Source organism: Diorhabda carinulata, chromosome 5 (assembly GCF_026250575.1).
Source record: "Diorhabda carinulata isolate Delta chromosome 5, icDioCari1.1, whole genome shotgun sequence".
NCBI classification, from domain to species: domain Eukaryota; kingdom Metazoa; phylum Arthropoda; class Insecta; order Coleoptera; family Chrysomelidae; genus Diorhabda; species Diorhabda carinulata.
In genome coordinates this window covers 9,592,952-9,610,179 of record NC_079464.1, presented here as the reverse complement: position 1 = coordinate 9,610,179, position 17,228 = coordinate 9,592,952, and the positions used below count along the sequence as shown (strand labels likewise).

Sequence of the window (17,228 nt, the reverse complement as noted above, 5' to 3'; positions counted from 1 at the left end):
CCAAAATTAAATAAGAGGAAAGAAACTAATGATGCTAATATCAAAAAACTATCACTACTCTACATATACAAACAAATAATACAAACTCACCGGATATAGGTGCTGATATGCTTGGTCTCCTGGTATTAATACTAGATAATGGTAAATTTGCATCGTCCCCATCTCTTTCTTTTTCGTTGCTGGTAAAACATTGACCGAAATTCTCTTTGTTGCAGGATGTAACTTTGTGCTGGATGAACCGGACGATGTCTGAGAGGGCGAACGGTTTTTGACAAATACCGCAAGTTAGAATGTCTTGATGTGGATCCCCTTCTACTCCATCTGCATCTGCTAACACAAAAAAAATTACAAGTAAAGCTTGCAATTTGTACACAATTCACTGATTGTAAAAATAATTAAATATAAAATAAACTCATAGTCTGTTAATTTGGTTGATTCTTAAGTTTTCTAACGTGCGCTAACATCAGATATTTTAGTAATGAGGATAAAAATTATGAAAGTTGGTGTGAATAGAGAAAGGAAAAAATGGAGCAAGAATTGGGTAGAGGTATTTTCTCACTAGCTATGACTTAAACAAGTGAAGAGTATATATTTACGTTTGCCTGGTAAGTACTCGGTTTGAAGAATCGGACTATAAGAAGTGGATTATAATTTAAGTTATATCACGATAAAATTGTATTTTAACTTCAAGTTTTACTATTTTAACTTGCTTTTTATATATATTAAAAATGGTCCAGAAGCTCAATTATAGATATGCATTACTGGAATCGAAAAAATCAGTTTAAATGGACTATGAGATTGAACAAATCATCCGGAGCTGAGCACAATTGAAAAATTATGGACACTAGAAATGTCTGCTATAAACTTGTACATGTACGATAGGAAACAGATAAAAAATTTCAATAAACCAGAATTATAACCTGGTAAAAAGCGTCCATGTAAAGAAAACTGTGGGAGAATATTTTGGGAGGGAGTACAAGAGTTGCAAGAATCAATAATTGTTCGGGAACAATTTTATAGTAAGTGCGGTATTAATAGAAATGTTTACTCATATCAATATTCAATTCAAAAAGTGTCTATCTATTCTATCAATCGAGTAGTTTATTTAATGTTTATGGTAGTGATAAGCAAGAAGGGTGTGAGTTTTACGCTTTTGGTCTTGATCTTGAAGAAAAAAATAGACAAACGCCTAGATCAGCTTTAGGTAGGCTTAACCAAGACCTGGTATTGCAAGAATTACTCAAAACCAAAACCGAGCATGTAAGATTTTTTCGAACTTCCGGTTTTTTTTCGCAAATTTCAATTTTTCAAATATAGCTCTCAATTGTATGGTCGCAATTGTTTAATCGAAAAGAAAAGGAAGATTATGCTTCAAAAATTGATAAAGAGTTCATATTTTGTAAATACATAGAATGTGTCATTATCAAATAGACAAATTCAAAAAAACTTGTAATGTTTATCCAGGATTACTCAATGAACATTTCAAAATTTATCGTGCAAACTTCATCCTTAATTCACTCCCAATCACTTGAAAAAATGTTCGAAATATTGTCTCCAATAAAAATCTACGAAGAAAGTAGAAGACTTACAGAAGTCTTTGTGCAAAACTAAGATCAATACTGGATTCTGTAAGACCAAAACGAAAAGGACTTATTACATTGATACACCAAGACCAGGTTAGCCTACGTCTGGGTCTAACATTCACTCACTATTTTTTGGTTTTCGGTTTAATAATTTTTTGTCGATACATAACCAACAGATTACAGGCCGTAAAAATCTTTCTAAGCTGATTACTAATTTGTTCATTTCTCTTCTTTAAGTTAACCCGATATAATTTATATAAACTCAAATTATAGTATAAGAAGAAGAAGAACAGGAAGAAATTATAATAAAGGGATAAAATGTTTTGTTCCGACAGTTTTGTTCTAAATATAGACACACCGTGTAAAAATCGTGGAAATCACATCCCCGTAGCAAGCAGCAATTAAAAATATGAATTGAAAAACGCCGCGCCGTAGTTCAATGGCTAATGGTGAAAGGGTCTTTTATTAGGGGGTGAGGGGTGGGGAAGGGTTTTGTCACAGTGCTTGTTGAGTGTCATTAGGACACCCGGTGGTGGCAGAGGGTGGATGAAACCCTTAATGCTTCGCAGCTGTTTTCTGAAATCGATATCGCTAAGATGCAAAATTATGTAGACGAAAGCACGTTTTACGCAAAAAATGATGGATTGTAATACAGTGATTATACAATAGAAACGGACATGATTTCATTCCCAATCATTTCTGAATAAATTCAACGTTTTATAATTTTTATTTCTTACCACAACGGGTTTTATCCTAATGTAAATTACGTTATCATGTATTCTAAGAAAGTCCGAAGGGATATTTCATACATTTCCATCCAACCGAAACGTAATTCTTCTCACCCCTTGCTGACCACACCCTTATTGACCAATGGTCTGCGCAAGGTACACGCACGGAGACCTATCATTGGTCACTACCGGACAATCGCTATTTATCCTTTTCACTATCCTTCAAATGCTGAAATAACGACGCAGACGGTCAATTCTTAAGGACGTCTCCCCTTTCAAATTGTAGTCGAGGGTCAGAAAAAGGATGTTTTGTTAGTCTACCAATCGTAACTTTCACTTATTCAGCAATTCAAATCATTTATAAAATGTATTGAAGTAATTTTTACACTTCTGCATAAATCAAATAAGTATAAGTGAATGTTGACTTTTTTATAATAACACATCAGTTCAAGAAATATAGTCATAGATAGTTTAAATTATCTGAAAGAAAATAAAGAAAGAATATTGATTTGGTTGTACAGTTTTTATACTATATAGCACATGAAAAATGTTACCAGAATGGTAACTGGTTTTATTATTATATATTCTTGAATCTCATGCTCAAAATATTCTTAAGTACAGTTTTAAAGCAAAAAATGCAGCAAGTCAGTCATTGCATTTGCCATTCTCGAAAGTTTGCTGGAAAATAATCAACTACTTTTCGATCTTCATTGAGTAGCCACCGAAACATTAAAAAAAGTATAGCAAAAAAATTGATCTAAATCTAGAATAGAATTATTCTGAGAGATATTATGAACGTGTGTTTATTATGAATATCTCCAACAGATCTTTCCAACTTTTAGGTACGTATATAGTAAACTATCCACAAGATAATCTATAACAAACCAATGAAAATAAGTAGTTGGAGATATATGTATAGATGCATAATAAATTTTGTAGAATCATTGTGAAATCAAGACACTTTTAAAGTCAGAATTTATCATTTCAATTTTAAACCTACTTTTTCGTAGACACCTAATTTATTTGCAGAGCTGTTCCACACAAAACACCCCTCATTAATATGTATTAAAAGGAAAGCGAATCGAAGAATCAATCATCAATGCTATCTGTCTCCAATAAAAGTCCAATAGACTAAATTGTGATACATATATATCTACCAAGAAAATAGCCAATTTGATATCTATCGAACTGCAATTTTCGGATTGTTCGGAAAGTTATGAATTTGATGCCTACAAGATAAATTTTCTATCAATAATTCAACGATATTCACTATTGGTCAATAGGGATCATTTCATAACATTGAAACATATACAGTGTGTTTATACATTTATTTGTTTGTGATAATTTGTCTTGATTTTTGACTTTTTTTCTATTAGAATTATTTTCAAATATATATCGGATGGATGAACAGTTATAACAAAATGTAACAATACACTATTAGTAATTGGTGGTATTTTTTTTTGGACAAAACAAAAAACAAAAAATAGGTAAAAGAAAACAAATTATAATCAACATCTAAAGAGTGACAAATCACGGTAGCTTTCATAGCTGCGGATTAACTGTCTACTAAGTAACTTGTACCTGACAATTTGCTATTTCCTAGCTTTGAGACTTTACTATGTACAAAACATATCAAAGAAATCTACGGTCTACCGTAATGAAAAAACAAATTGCTGTCTCCACGATTGTTCTAAACTACTCTCATAAGTTTTCTCACATCTCTCAGAGTATAAGTTTACACCCCATTCGAGGAAATTTTTATTATTTCAAAAGACAGTTGCCATAATGTTTTCATTGATAACACAGTTTGTAAGAATTTTTATTCACGTTTGGAAGAATTTCGGTACCAACGCTGCATGTAACTTATTTAACTTGACTTACTTGGGCGCGATTACCTTGAGGAGACTTCCGGTCGCTTACATGAAATCACTCCAATCAATTTTATTTTCTACCGTTTCTTTCCATGTCGCCAAGAACTAGGTCATTGCTAATTTGATCCTCCTTATGTCTTTCAGAGGAGTGCCTATACTCGTTAAGATTCTAAGCTCGTCAAGCCATAATATTACCATACATTCTATGTCTTTTTATACTCGTTTGGCTTTTAGATCGGTCATTATGTCTAGGACATCGTAAAGTTAGTGTATTTCATCGTTAGGTAGGCTTCTCTATATTCCGTTCTACAGAATCGCCAAATCGTCTTGTGTTCAGAAGCTGTTTTTTGGTTGAGACCAAGCATCATCATATAGCACCAACGGTTTGATGATAATTTTTTCTTTGTGATCAAAGGTAGTAGGTATAATGAGAACAAGGAATGGAGCAAACCTTCATTACCAGTTAGTATTCATTAATGAATCACCATGTATTTTAACAATGCGGTACTATTCGCATATTCCATGAGTAATTTTAGGATCTGCTTTGCACGAAATTTGAGTTAATCTAGCTTTTGATTCATACTATCAGCCGCCAAAATGAAAATATTGAAGCAGCTTCCGTCATAGTAAAAAAGTAATATTCACAAATCCTCTCAATTAATTTAGCGAAATTTCTCTTCACAGTTTTACATTCGTTCGAACATTTCGAATATGAATATCAAAAAAAACGGATACCGAAGGAATATTTCTGCTATGACGATACACGAGATCAGAACGCGTCTATTTGCACGAAACGTCCCTGTGTTTCTGGTCAATCTTCGTATATATATCTGCATCATGATTTTATATATTTTTTTACATAACGAAAGATCGAATCATGTACGAAGAGAATAGTGCAGATACAGTTTTCTTGGAATACCGTGTCAATCGAGCTTTATAAAAAAATATAACAATTCAAAATCATTTTCGTATTGGCAAAATATGGTGCGATTTTTTTCACACATATGATTTCAAAACATTTGTGTAGTTTCTTTGGATGAATGGAAGAATTTAATATCAAAATTAGGAAAACATTATTTAAAAAAGCAATCGAAAGAGAATAAAAATGAATGTGTAGTTCTGTAGAAAAAATTCTTAAACCTGAACATGAAAATTAAATACCAGGAGTAAATGTAGGAAGTTATCAGATTTCATCTATTGAAGTTAAAACTTTGTGATATCATTGAAGTAAGATTTTTATGCTTAAGACCAATATCATGGCTAATACACGTATATACGTCTTGGTATTACTTTCGCTGATCATTGTACGTCATCGTGTGAAAACCATACACTGGCGTCAATATTATCAGCAATTTTTATGAAGAGCTGAGTTAAATCAAGAATAAATGTATTTTGTAGTCATGGCGTATATTGTAGTTTTCTTTATATGGAACAAATGAACTAATTTTTCCTTTGGATAGACAAAATATTAAAATATAACACATCTCCTGTGTTATTGCCCACCCTACAAGTGAACAAAACAAGATATTTTCAATTAATTTTTCAGTCAAATGTTATTTATCTTTATCTACAATAGCATTGTCTACACAGTCGGCTTTTTATATTCAAATATTGCATTAAATTATGAAATACTCAATCTGGTGTTTGCCACAATTTGCTAAAAATTCTCAGTTTCATTTTTTCGTGCGTAGATGCTTCCTAACTTTTAGAACGTTTCGTTTCAAATTCCACCAAAAACCTTCAACTGGCCTTAGTTGAAGAACATTAGGAAAATTCCTTGACTTCTTTTGCATAATGACTGGTTGCCATATCTGGCAGAAACACAAAACAGGGCAGATATATGCTGAAGAAACACCACGAGAAGGTCAACTATACCAACACTTTCGAGTTCAACTTTTTGTATCTTCTGAGAAACACTTCTAAATTCACTTACTCGCCTTTCTGACAATAATATTCTCATTATTCGTCGTTTCTCTCCCGTCATAAGTAAAATATGACTCCTCGTCGATAATAATTTCCAAACCTTTACTTGCCGAAAACTCGTTGTCTATGAGACTTCTAAGTTTTGATTTTTGTTCCATTTGCAGAATATTTGGGTGCCGATTTTCTTGATTTATAAATTACATTCTGTTACTGCAACAATTTAGTTGCTTACATAATTCTTATTTATTTCAAATTTTCTTCCTCTCAATTTTCTGCGTGATCCATATTTTCTTTCTTTGTCTGCCTATTTCGATTCTTACAAAGTGATTAACCGTAAATGATTTCTTCAGATTTTGTTCATAAAAATTGGAAATTATTCTACGTCGGCTATTTTCTTCTAGATTTTATAAATTACTATAAACAATTTATAACATTCATCAGTCATCTCATACTTTATTTGCTAAGCTGTCTAAGAATGTACGGATTTTTTGATACCCCTATTTGTTTTGTTGATGCTATCCATAAAATTGAATCAATTGAAGATTACGTTCAATTCTTGGAGGTAAATCATACCAATATGTCAAGAAACATTGATTTCGCAAATGTATCAAAATATTTTTCGTACAAACTTAACAATAACATAGACAGTAAAAACATTCATATTATTTGGTTTTTTTGTACATGTATAAGGCAAGTCAACAACATATTCAAAATTGGGTAGAGATCATTTATAAAGGGGCAAAATCGACTATAACTTATAAATGGTGTTGTTTGCTTCCCGGTTGGCTATTATGATTGCTGTTGTGGCAAAAGTTCTGCATCAAATTTTGTCTGGCGGTTGATATAGGGGTTTGTTCCAACGATGCACACCCTTATAGACCGGTGAATAAAATCGTGTAATTTTGAATGAAATGATAAAAACTATAAAAGTTTAGTTAGTAGCTGGATGTCGGAAATAAATGTAGATTTCACAAACCCAGTTTGTGTTTAATTAAATAGTATAATGATATATTTTCACAAAAATAAGAAGTAATTTCTTCCTTAGTTTGTAGTTCACACGACTCAATGTTACGGATATACCAGAATGTATTTACTTTAGTTTGTGATATTGATATATTTTCCAAGGTTGTTCCAGCATCTACTAAATAAACTGATATTGGTGCACATACGTTTTTTTAATAAAAATTTGTCCTTTTCATTTTTCATAAAGGCTTCTAAATATTTGACAAAGTAAAGTTCAATAGAATGAACGAATGGGTTAAAACTGCAGAATATACCGTTGGTGGGTGGATCTTTTATCCTGGTTAGTTTCGTCGAAAGATTCCTGCAGTAGCAGTCATTTCGATAGTCTTTTTCACTCAAAATTCAATCTCAATACTACAATTATACACGATTCTTTCATTTGCAATGGTTAAGTTAGGGAAGAATTTCTTTGAAATTCCAACAAACTAACATCATCTTAAACAGATTGTGGCACTTTGTTTGTATGTATTTCAGGTTAATTTCTTATGGAATCGTTTTACATACTTTTGGGCCTTGCCGTTCAACCACAACTGATAACAAATAATGTTTTTCTGAGAGTGTAAAGTTAATTGACGTCTTTTTGCGTTTTATGAAACGTACATTATTAAAAAACATTACTCAGTAAGTACTACACAAATTATTTTCTACAGTATTTTTCAAGAACACTAAATTATTTCATAATTACTAAGAATAGTGTCAACCAAAATATAGGGTGTCTCAAAATGATTCAACTATTTCAGGAGTGAGTGAGAAGCATATAAGGCGGGGGACAGGGGCGGCGCGGAGTGCGTTTCTTAAAATTTTTAGTTGCCATCATGTTGTACAAGGGAGAGCAACGCTCATTTTGAAACACTATTGGCGAAATCCATCACGCCCGTCCAAGGATAGCAAGAACGCCTGGAAACATTCAGTCAGTAGCAGATTCTTTAAGCCGACAGCCTCGACTAAGCTTCAGAAATCGTGAGTCTCAAGTGGGATTATCAAGAGCGACAAGTCATCGCATAATGCTATCCAATATACACCTAAATGTCTATAAAATTCAGATTATGCAAGCTCTACATGAAAATGATTATGTTATAAGATTGACTTTTGTGAATGAAATGCTGGACAGATTTAACAAACGTTCAGTGTTGAGGCACATTTTCATTTGGGTGAATACGAAATCGTCGAAATTGTCATTTTCATACCAATAAATCCATATAAACATAAGTATAATGTTTTTTTTCTAAACTAAAGTAATTAGGTCGTTCTGAGACACCCTGTAAAACAGCAGATGATCTCCATAACATTTATAAAATATATAATAAAAGGAGAAAAAGACATAAATGAAGAAAATAAAAACAAAGACTGACCCTTGATGATCTATGTTCAAGATTGCAAAAAACCGAAACTTTGAAGTAACGGATTTTCTGGCATATGATAAATCAAAGGTACGGAAAACTTTTGAATATTCTTACTTTTCAACCTTCAAAATGTCTTAAATTGTTCAATATCAGTGTCAAACGATATGAAGAAATCTTACGATTTTATGTCTATTGACTGGACTAAAACTAGTGTTGATATTAACAACGTTTCGGAAGCTAAACCAAGTTTCGTTATATCTCTGGTTAGCCAATGTTTTCATCGAATTACATGACATGGTGTGACAAGCAGGACCTAAAAATATGATTACTGACCTCCTTTGGGCATCAAAAAAACAAAAGAAAATCGTATTAGAGTCCCAGCGTGTCTAGATACAGCCTCGAGTTAAGTTGATCTCTATATTTGGATGCTTCGTTAGAATTAGGGAGAGTCTGTTTTATGGATTATACTCGTATTTCTTGATATTATTAACACAAAATTAACTTACACTTAATCTAAACCGAATTAATAACAAGAATATACATTTATTCTGAATGGTCACTGTCGATACCCTCAAATTATTAACAATAAATTGAGCTTCGAACCCTTTTTGAACGCCATTTTCAACCAACAAATGTCCAGGTGTGTACTTATTATAACATCTCCGCGTGGACCACTACAATAAGAGAAAACAACGGACATCTCGTTTGGCTTTGTCCCTTTTGCCCTAAAGGGATTTTTTTATTGTGTGTATACGCTTTCAGAAAAGCATCATTATTAAAACAAACATAATCGGGATAACATAACAGTCAGACGCAAGCCGGCGTTTAATCTTACCAACTTATATTCTCAAAGTGACTCAATCAACAGATTTTGAAAAGTCTCACTTCATTTACATTCAAATGTTACCATATGGAAAGACATTGTGTGTAGCTTTGAAAAATGTTTGCGTCTATTTTATGAGAGACAAAAATCAATTTTGGAATTAAATAATGACAAGATTGACTAAAATTCCGAGCACAACAAAAGGTAACGGTTTAACTGCTGGCTGTAATAAATGTCGCGACCTAGTCTTCATTTGTCTCCGTGAGAGCCTATAAAATAATACGAAGTATCAGAGGAGTATCGTATTTTAGGGGATTCTTCTGGACATTAGTGTAGAGCAAAAGTTTTAATCAGAGATAGAACCGAAACCATTTCTAATCAAGAGGACTGTTCTTAATAGCCCTCCATCATGGCCATATTTCATGGAAGCAAAGAGTAAAGAGCATTATTTCTAATAAAAATATAAGAATATTTTTTATCGTTCATGAATTGGATCGAAATAAAAAGTGAAAATGAATATACAGTAATATGAAAAATTATATACCGGGTATTATAGAATAAAAACAATTATATCAGTTAAGATTATTTCATTAATGATTTACAAAGATGATTACAATATATTGGATAATGATAATACAAAAAGTCAATTTTTTATTTCAATTCCCTATTCTTTTTTATGAATACAACACACATTTCATAGCGTTAGTTTTATTATTTATTTACCTCATTTACTCTTGATACTTTGTTACAATATATATGAATTATTAATCACTCTGGTCCTCACGATTCACAAATATATGAGAAATATAGAACATTCAACTATATAATTTGCAGTCATTTGAGCTACTACTTAATTGTCACCAGGTTTAGAACTCACGAAAGAATTTCATTAAAATATGAATCAATTTACTAGTTACGTAGTCAGGTATCAAAGTATAGAAATTTATTAGTAAGATTTTGAATGTGTCAAAACTTTCTAAAAAATTCTCTAAATATATAAGATTGTTAAAATATTATCATATACAATTTGAATCATTCTTAAACTCAGAGTTGTGCATATAAATGTCACTGTTTCTTTATAAAGGATCAGTAAATACATCTGACCTTGGAAAATGCAAACTTCGAAGATAAAGTTATAGATGTTATCGGAAAGAACTAAAAAATGTCAAATATAAGTCACATTGATCGCGATAGACGAGCTAATATTTTCATAAATGCAGTACTGCATTTAAGGAGAGGGGAGGCAAATCTAATAAAAATAATCACAGATCATAAGTCAGCTATCACATAAACAGCAGCAGGTCTGTTGATTCAAACTGCTGGTTCTGTAGAATAAAAGAGAAAACTATGACTTACATTTTCGAAAATTCACGAGCTCATATTAACAAAAGGAGGAAAATTCAAAATACGGGTAATTGCCATGGTTGCAGAGCATTACATTGAATTCTGCAGCAACCAAAGGAACTGCAAAGGGACTATTCAGGAAATTAGGACCTACATAGCCTTCTAATTTTTAAAATCAGTTTATAAGTTACATAATCGTCGTATAATCGGTAGTTTGAATATACAAACAATGGAATTAATTTAAAATTACACAGAAAATCTATCAAAAGCATGGGAATCGCCTAGTGCTGGTAGAAAATATACAATATTCTAACACATTACAAATGTTTAAAGTTAATGAATATGATTCAAAAAAAAATACTGTAGAAGCTCAGCAATGACTTCAAAAATGTTATCCGGACTCTGCTCCATAGAAAATAACCATTTGTATTGGTTTACTGAATTTAAACGTGGTCCTACAGACATCGATGATGGTGAACGTTCTGGCCGCCCAATTGAGGTGGTTATTCCAGAAAATATGGTAAAACTCCACAAATTGGTTAAATCTAATCGTTAATTGAAATTATGTTAGATAGCTGAGGCTATAGCTGGATCGTTTGAATGCAAAAATCAAGGTGAAACGGACTCATATGTCGAAGAAAAAACCACTGTTGCACCAAAACAATGCACCGACTCACAAGTCGAAAGCAACGATGATTAAATTGAGCACTTCGAATTTTCTCCTTATCCACCTTATAGTACAGATCTGGCCTTCAGTGACTACTGGCTATTCGCTGCTTTCCAAAAAAATACTTGCCGGTAAGAAATTCAGCTCAAATGAAAAAGCAATTGCTGAAACTGAAGCTTATTTTGAGACAAAAGGCAAATCCTCCTATAAGCACGGCATCGAGAAGTTAGAGAAGCGTTGGAATAATTGTATTGGAGATTGTAAAAAGGAGATTTTTTTTTAGTTAGTCACATGACTTATTGAGTGTTGTTTTATACACCGTATTAATTTTACTTCACAAAGTTACCGTTGTTGACGATATAACCGATATTGTGTTTTTCATAAATGTAAACTCTGGATTTACAATCCATGAATAGACAGTAATGAACAAAAGATTATTTGTAGGTTTCGCAGGATCGAAAGAACGAGAAGGCTAAGTGGACAGGGATTCAGGTATATTTATGCAATTTTTCCTCATTTAAAAACTTATGCCCCGGAATAATTGATCTAATATTTGTAGACGGAAACGTATTCATCAAAATATCGGCAATTACATATATCTATCATTTGACTATCAAAATATCATTTTCAAAAGATTTTCTTTCCTTTCTTTCTCAAATTCAATTGGAATATTCCAATAAAAATTAATAATCAATTCATAGTAACATTGAAATTCATAAAATGAAATTTCAAATTGTGCTCATGCCGTTTATAGTATTTGTTTTTGAGTATGTGACTCTGTTTCAAGTATTTACGCATGAATTTAACTGTATACATCCTTTTAAGCTATTTCATGGTGAGTCGATGCAATTTTTATTCATAATTGACTTCTTAATCTATCTTTGAATATTGTCTGTCCATAGCATGTGAAAAGAATCACGATTATTACCAAATAATTAAGATGAAGGATTCTCCAAATAATAGACTCCAAATAATATTATCAATATGACTTTTGTCACATTTTATCTTGTTTCCTATTGAAAAAAATCCATCCAAAATTCGATATAGTTTTGTAGCGAATGATTCGTATTTTCATAAACTTTAATGTTTTTTGAAACGCTAGTAGAGCCTCTATAGTGAAAAGTTATGCGACAGTGCAAAAAAATCGTTGAGTTATTAAAATCAAATACATTTCGTTTTTTTTTTTTTCTATAGAAACTTCTGGTGGCAACGAAGTCGATTGATTAAGATATGATTCATTCAAGTAAAATATTTTCAACCACTCGTCAAAATGAGCTGGATCTTCAATGACAATGTTTTAAAATTTATATTCGACTGTAACAGTTTTATTCAAGTTTGAATGAAGATGCAAATATTAATAAGTATATTGATAAACATATTGTAAATATTCTTGATTTTGAAATTGAATAGATTAACTTCCAGCGTACTTAGGCTACGAAGTTTCAAAATTGATGGTTAACTGTATAAGTATGTCAAAAAATGTCTAATATTGAAACTTGATTATATAGATCAGTGAGTTTTTACAAAAAAGTTTCAATTGATATGGAAAAAACTTTATAAACTAAATCTGAAATATTTAAACAGTTTATAATTATTAAAAATGAAATTAATGAATATAAAATATAGGAATACAAATCTCGAAATTTTCCAAATTATATCCAAAATAAATATATTTAACACGTGCATTAGAGAATACCATTGATACCACGAATATACTTTTAAAAATAATTAGGACGATATAGAACATTTGGTAGACTTACCTAAAAGTTTTTGGTAAAATATTCTCATTCTTAAATACAAATCTAATTCACTTATAGGTGATAGTATCGACATTTCAACAACCATATATAGCACAAAATGTAATTAAAATTATAAACTTGTTTGTATATTGTCACTAAATTATTATAATAGAAAACGTAAACTATAATATAAAAATGCACATATCTAATTCTTAGAGATGCTGACCATCGACTGAACTACTTGATATATCCACAGGTAGATCCTAGAGAGGGTAGGTACGGACTACTAGAGGGGGTAGCTGTGACCCCACGGAGTATTCTGAATCAGAGACGTGTGCTTTTTTATGAACGATAACCAACTTTTCAGTCCTTGATGTACAGTACCCCTTCAGGGTAACCGACAGAACAAAAAAATACGAAAAAAAGCTGTGTGAAAAAAATCTAGTCGTTAGGATATTTTATATAATTAGTTCATATATATTATTCTGATACGAACTAGCCAAAGATAAAGAGAAAATATTTTTATTTGGTTATGTGTCCAAGTTAATAATTTAACCTGGCAATTAATGCCAGGAATTAATACTGGAAAAATTTCATTTTTATTAGCTATTAAATATTATAATTTTGTAATATCTATCTAATATGAATTAAGATGGCGTAACAGTGTGTTGAAGACTCCCAAAAGAAAATTATTTACCTCGACATATTAATATGAGAGATTTATTATTTAATCTATAACTCGAAAAAACATGATTGCCATCAATAATGTGTGAAAAGCATAATAATAAGAAACCAACTATAGATTTTGTCGAAGATAATACATAATTGACAATCACACCGTATTATAATGAAAGTGGAACTAGATAAAAGAATTGAATTAACTATATTTGATATAACAAATAAATTGAAGACATTGAATAGTTAGAAAAACTCTGTTTCTGAGATTGTAATGCCTAGAAGAATTGTTCATACAAACAATTAGGATGAATTGAAAATAACTTAAACATTTTCATATCTATTCGAATATATTTATGAAAATAATCAAAATTAATCAAAATAGAAGGCGACAAATATTAAATGCAAATAAAAAAATAGCACGTATAGTGAGAAGTGAAAGGTGAAAAATCTGTCCTGATTTGGAAAAAGAGGAGAAGAAGAAGGGAAGGAGATTCGGGCCAAAGAAGAAAGATAAGATAAGAGAGACCTTTTTAAATAAATCACTTTTTTCTTCAACTCTTCAATAAATAATGTGTGAGCTTAAACATTTTTGGTTAAATAATTGTTACTTATGTTGTTCTAATAAATATATAGATTCTCCTCAGGATAACGTTAAAGTAGCAATTCAATGTCATTTGTGTTTCCACGCTGGTTTTGTCGAAGACCAATTAAGCTGGCCTCCCAATTTCAGAGACCTTATGAACTCTAGTACCTGGACTGGCAAGAAGGTTATGGAATTTCACGCCCAAAATAATTACTGGAGAAATTAGATGTTAGAAGTTTGTTTCTCTTCCCTACAGAATCTACACAATTATTCAATTTTTGCTAGACCCAATTTTATCAGGCGGCTATGTCATATATTTTGCTAACATTCAAATTTGTGTCACAAATATTAGGAGTGGTCAAATCCTTATAATATCTTCAAGAATCCTTGCAGATTTTTACATTATGGAAAAGCTGCGGTTGAGTGAAAGGCTTTTGCGCTACTCTTTTGATAAGTGTATTAAATTTTCCATAATACCGAATACTTTATGGTTTTGGCATAAGTTTAATAACTAAATAATTATTCACGGGTATCCACGGTGGATTGTGAATGTGGGTTATTATTTGTGGGTAAACATTATTTAGTAGCATCTGTTCATGTGATCCTTTTGTCTTTAATGTCTGTGTCCTATTTCTCTCTTCAACTAATCAAATGGTTTTTAACTATACACCTCAAAAACTTCTAAACTGATTCTAAAACCGAATATGTCTTATTATACTCTTTATAATATATATACTCATATTTTCAATTCGTATTTAATCCCTTGACCCAATGTAAATATTTCATTTTTCTTGCTTATCTTTCACTAAGTAGATTTGTGGGTACCCATTTTTTACTACCATCTCAACTTGTCGAAATACTGATTTATAAACAATCATGCAGTGAATTTTTTTCTTTTACAAGATTCTTATCGTCATTTTTTAAACTGTTGTTGGTTTGATACTGGTATAACTGAAAAAAAATTATAAACGAATTTTCACGTACGTTGAATTATCGGAAAAAATTGTATCCCTCATTTAATTCCTGCACTCAACTAACAATAGATTCCGCAAAAGTAATTTCAATCTTAGCATTAGAATAAAAAAATTAGGGGGCCGTTAAAAAACGCTAGATAATAAAATGTGATTTATCACAGGTAGATACGTAAAAAAGGTCCATGGGAAGACAGCTGTATAAAAAAATTTGAAGTAAAAAAATCTCACGATTTTTTTTAAGTAGGTAGGTCATGAGATGTAAGTTGCAAATGAGATTTTGAGGGGTGATCCTTGGGAAAAAATATCACCCCACAGGATCTCTATACAGGTTTTTTTTCAGATATAAACTTTGAAAAAATTCATGACTTTTATGTCGAGATGATTAAAAATGTAGAGATATATCATATGCCTAATTCAAACCAATAGCAAAAACCGTTACAATGAAAAAATTGGGACTCAAATTAGAAAGATTATGATATAAATAACGTAACGTTCACGATGATAATTAATTTCTTAAAACAGTCATAAATAATATACAATAAGGTTTGATAATTTTGAACAAAAAAAATTCCTGACAACATTAATCAAGATGATAAGAGAACTTCTACTTTTCTTCTCATTATTTCCTACCCTCGGATGAAATTATGAAATTTTAATCTTAATAGTAATTCATGTAATAATCTATAAAAATTATTAAGTTGGAATATCTGGAACCGTATTCAGTATAAAAATTTTGTATATATTTAGGCCCCCTTATATCCCGAACAATCCATTTAAGGTAGTCTTACAAACAATATTTTTTCGGTAGACGTTTTATATATTATAAAAATAAATATTAGGAGTGAACCAACATCAAGAGTTTCTAAAAATGAAGATTAGGAACTTGTAAGAAAAACATGTCTGCAGGTATAACTCACGTGTTAGAATTTGCAATTTTTGTATCACAGGGAACATTCAAAAATATGAAATAGTGAACAATTATCTTCTTTGTGTATTATTACTATCTTAATTGGAGGGTTCTATGAATTCCCTTTAGAACCAAAATTATTATTTTTGAATATATATAATAACAAATTCACGCATCTGTTGTATATATTATTTCTTTTAAAACCAGCATATGTGATAATAAAGACTACCTGAAGCAAAAATTAATAAAGCTTAAAAAGTATTTCGTGTAATTCATTACTTTTACGATTTCCTTTATCGTATTTTCTAATATTATGGATTAATTTGAAAAAATTTCTCTACAAGATATTTGAGGAAATGTATTTCCTATTCACTAAGGGTTTGATTAATAAAAATGTATATGACAGTAGTTGCTTCATATTTTCTAAATTGTTATTTCAAGATATCATCGGAGTAATTTATTAATTTCGGTTATATTGTTTGCTTGCCTTCAAAATATTATTTTATTATTTCCACGAAACTATCAATGTTCTGATAAAAGTTTACGGTTCTGAATTATTACATCAAGCAATCCATATCCAACTTGAGTATATATTTTTTTCCAACTCTAAATTTGATTGCTGTAAAGGAAAATAGAGAAATCAAAGAGCGGTCGAATACTTAATGAGAGACCAGAACAATTGGATCCGCAGAAGAAAGGCATCAAAAATTGGTAAATGAAAGAAATAAACAAATTAATAGAGAATTTTAGAAGCAAACAAGTTTTGAATTAGTGGGTTACGACTGTATTATCTCACAAATGCTGAGAATATAGAACAAAAAAGTGTTACCCACCTACATATGTAAGTTGTTACCGAGTGTATGGAGCAAAGAGAAGAGTTTCACACATTTTTGAAAAAAGGAAAGAAAGAGATTATAACTATTAGAAAAGTAGTCCCAAACGTTTGAGAAAGTATTGGAGACAGAGGAATAACAAAGTTGTTTTTAGAAAGGAAGCAGTACACTAGGCTATTTATACAAATTAAGACATGTATCAGACATTG

The 17,228-nt window shown here is 31.0% G+C and overlaps 1 protein-coding gene across 2 annotated transcripts in view; it reads right to left on the bottom strand.

The window, feature by feature from the left end:
- Window positions 1-17,228, bottom strand: part of LOC130894046 (B-cell lymphoma/leukemia 11B) — a 118,014-nt gene that overhangs the window by 27,550 nt on the left and 73,236 nt on the right. Inside the window, exon 2 of one of the 2 annotated variants that reach the window (XM_057800581.1) lies at window positions 91-330. In XM_057800581.1, the coding sequence (XP_057656564.1) occupies window positions 91-330 (240 nt within the window). The remainder of the gene's footprint in view (window positions 1-90; window positions 331-17,228) is intronic. The other variant, XM_057800582.1, reaches the window with a different exon arrangement.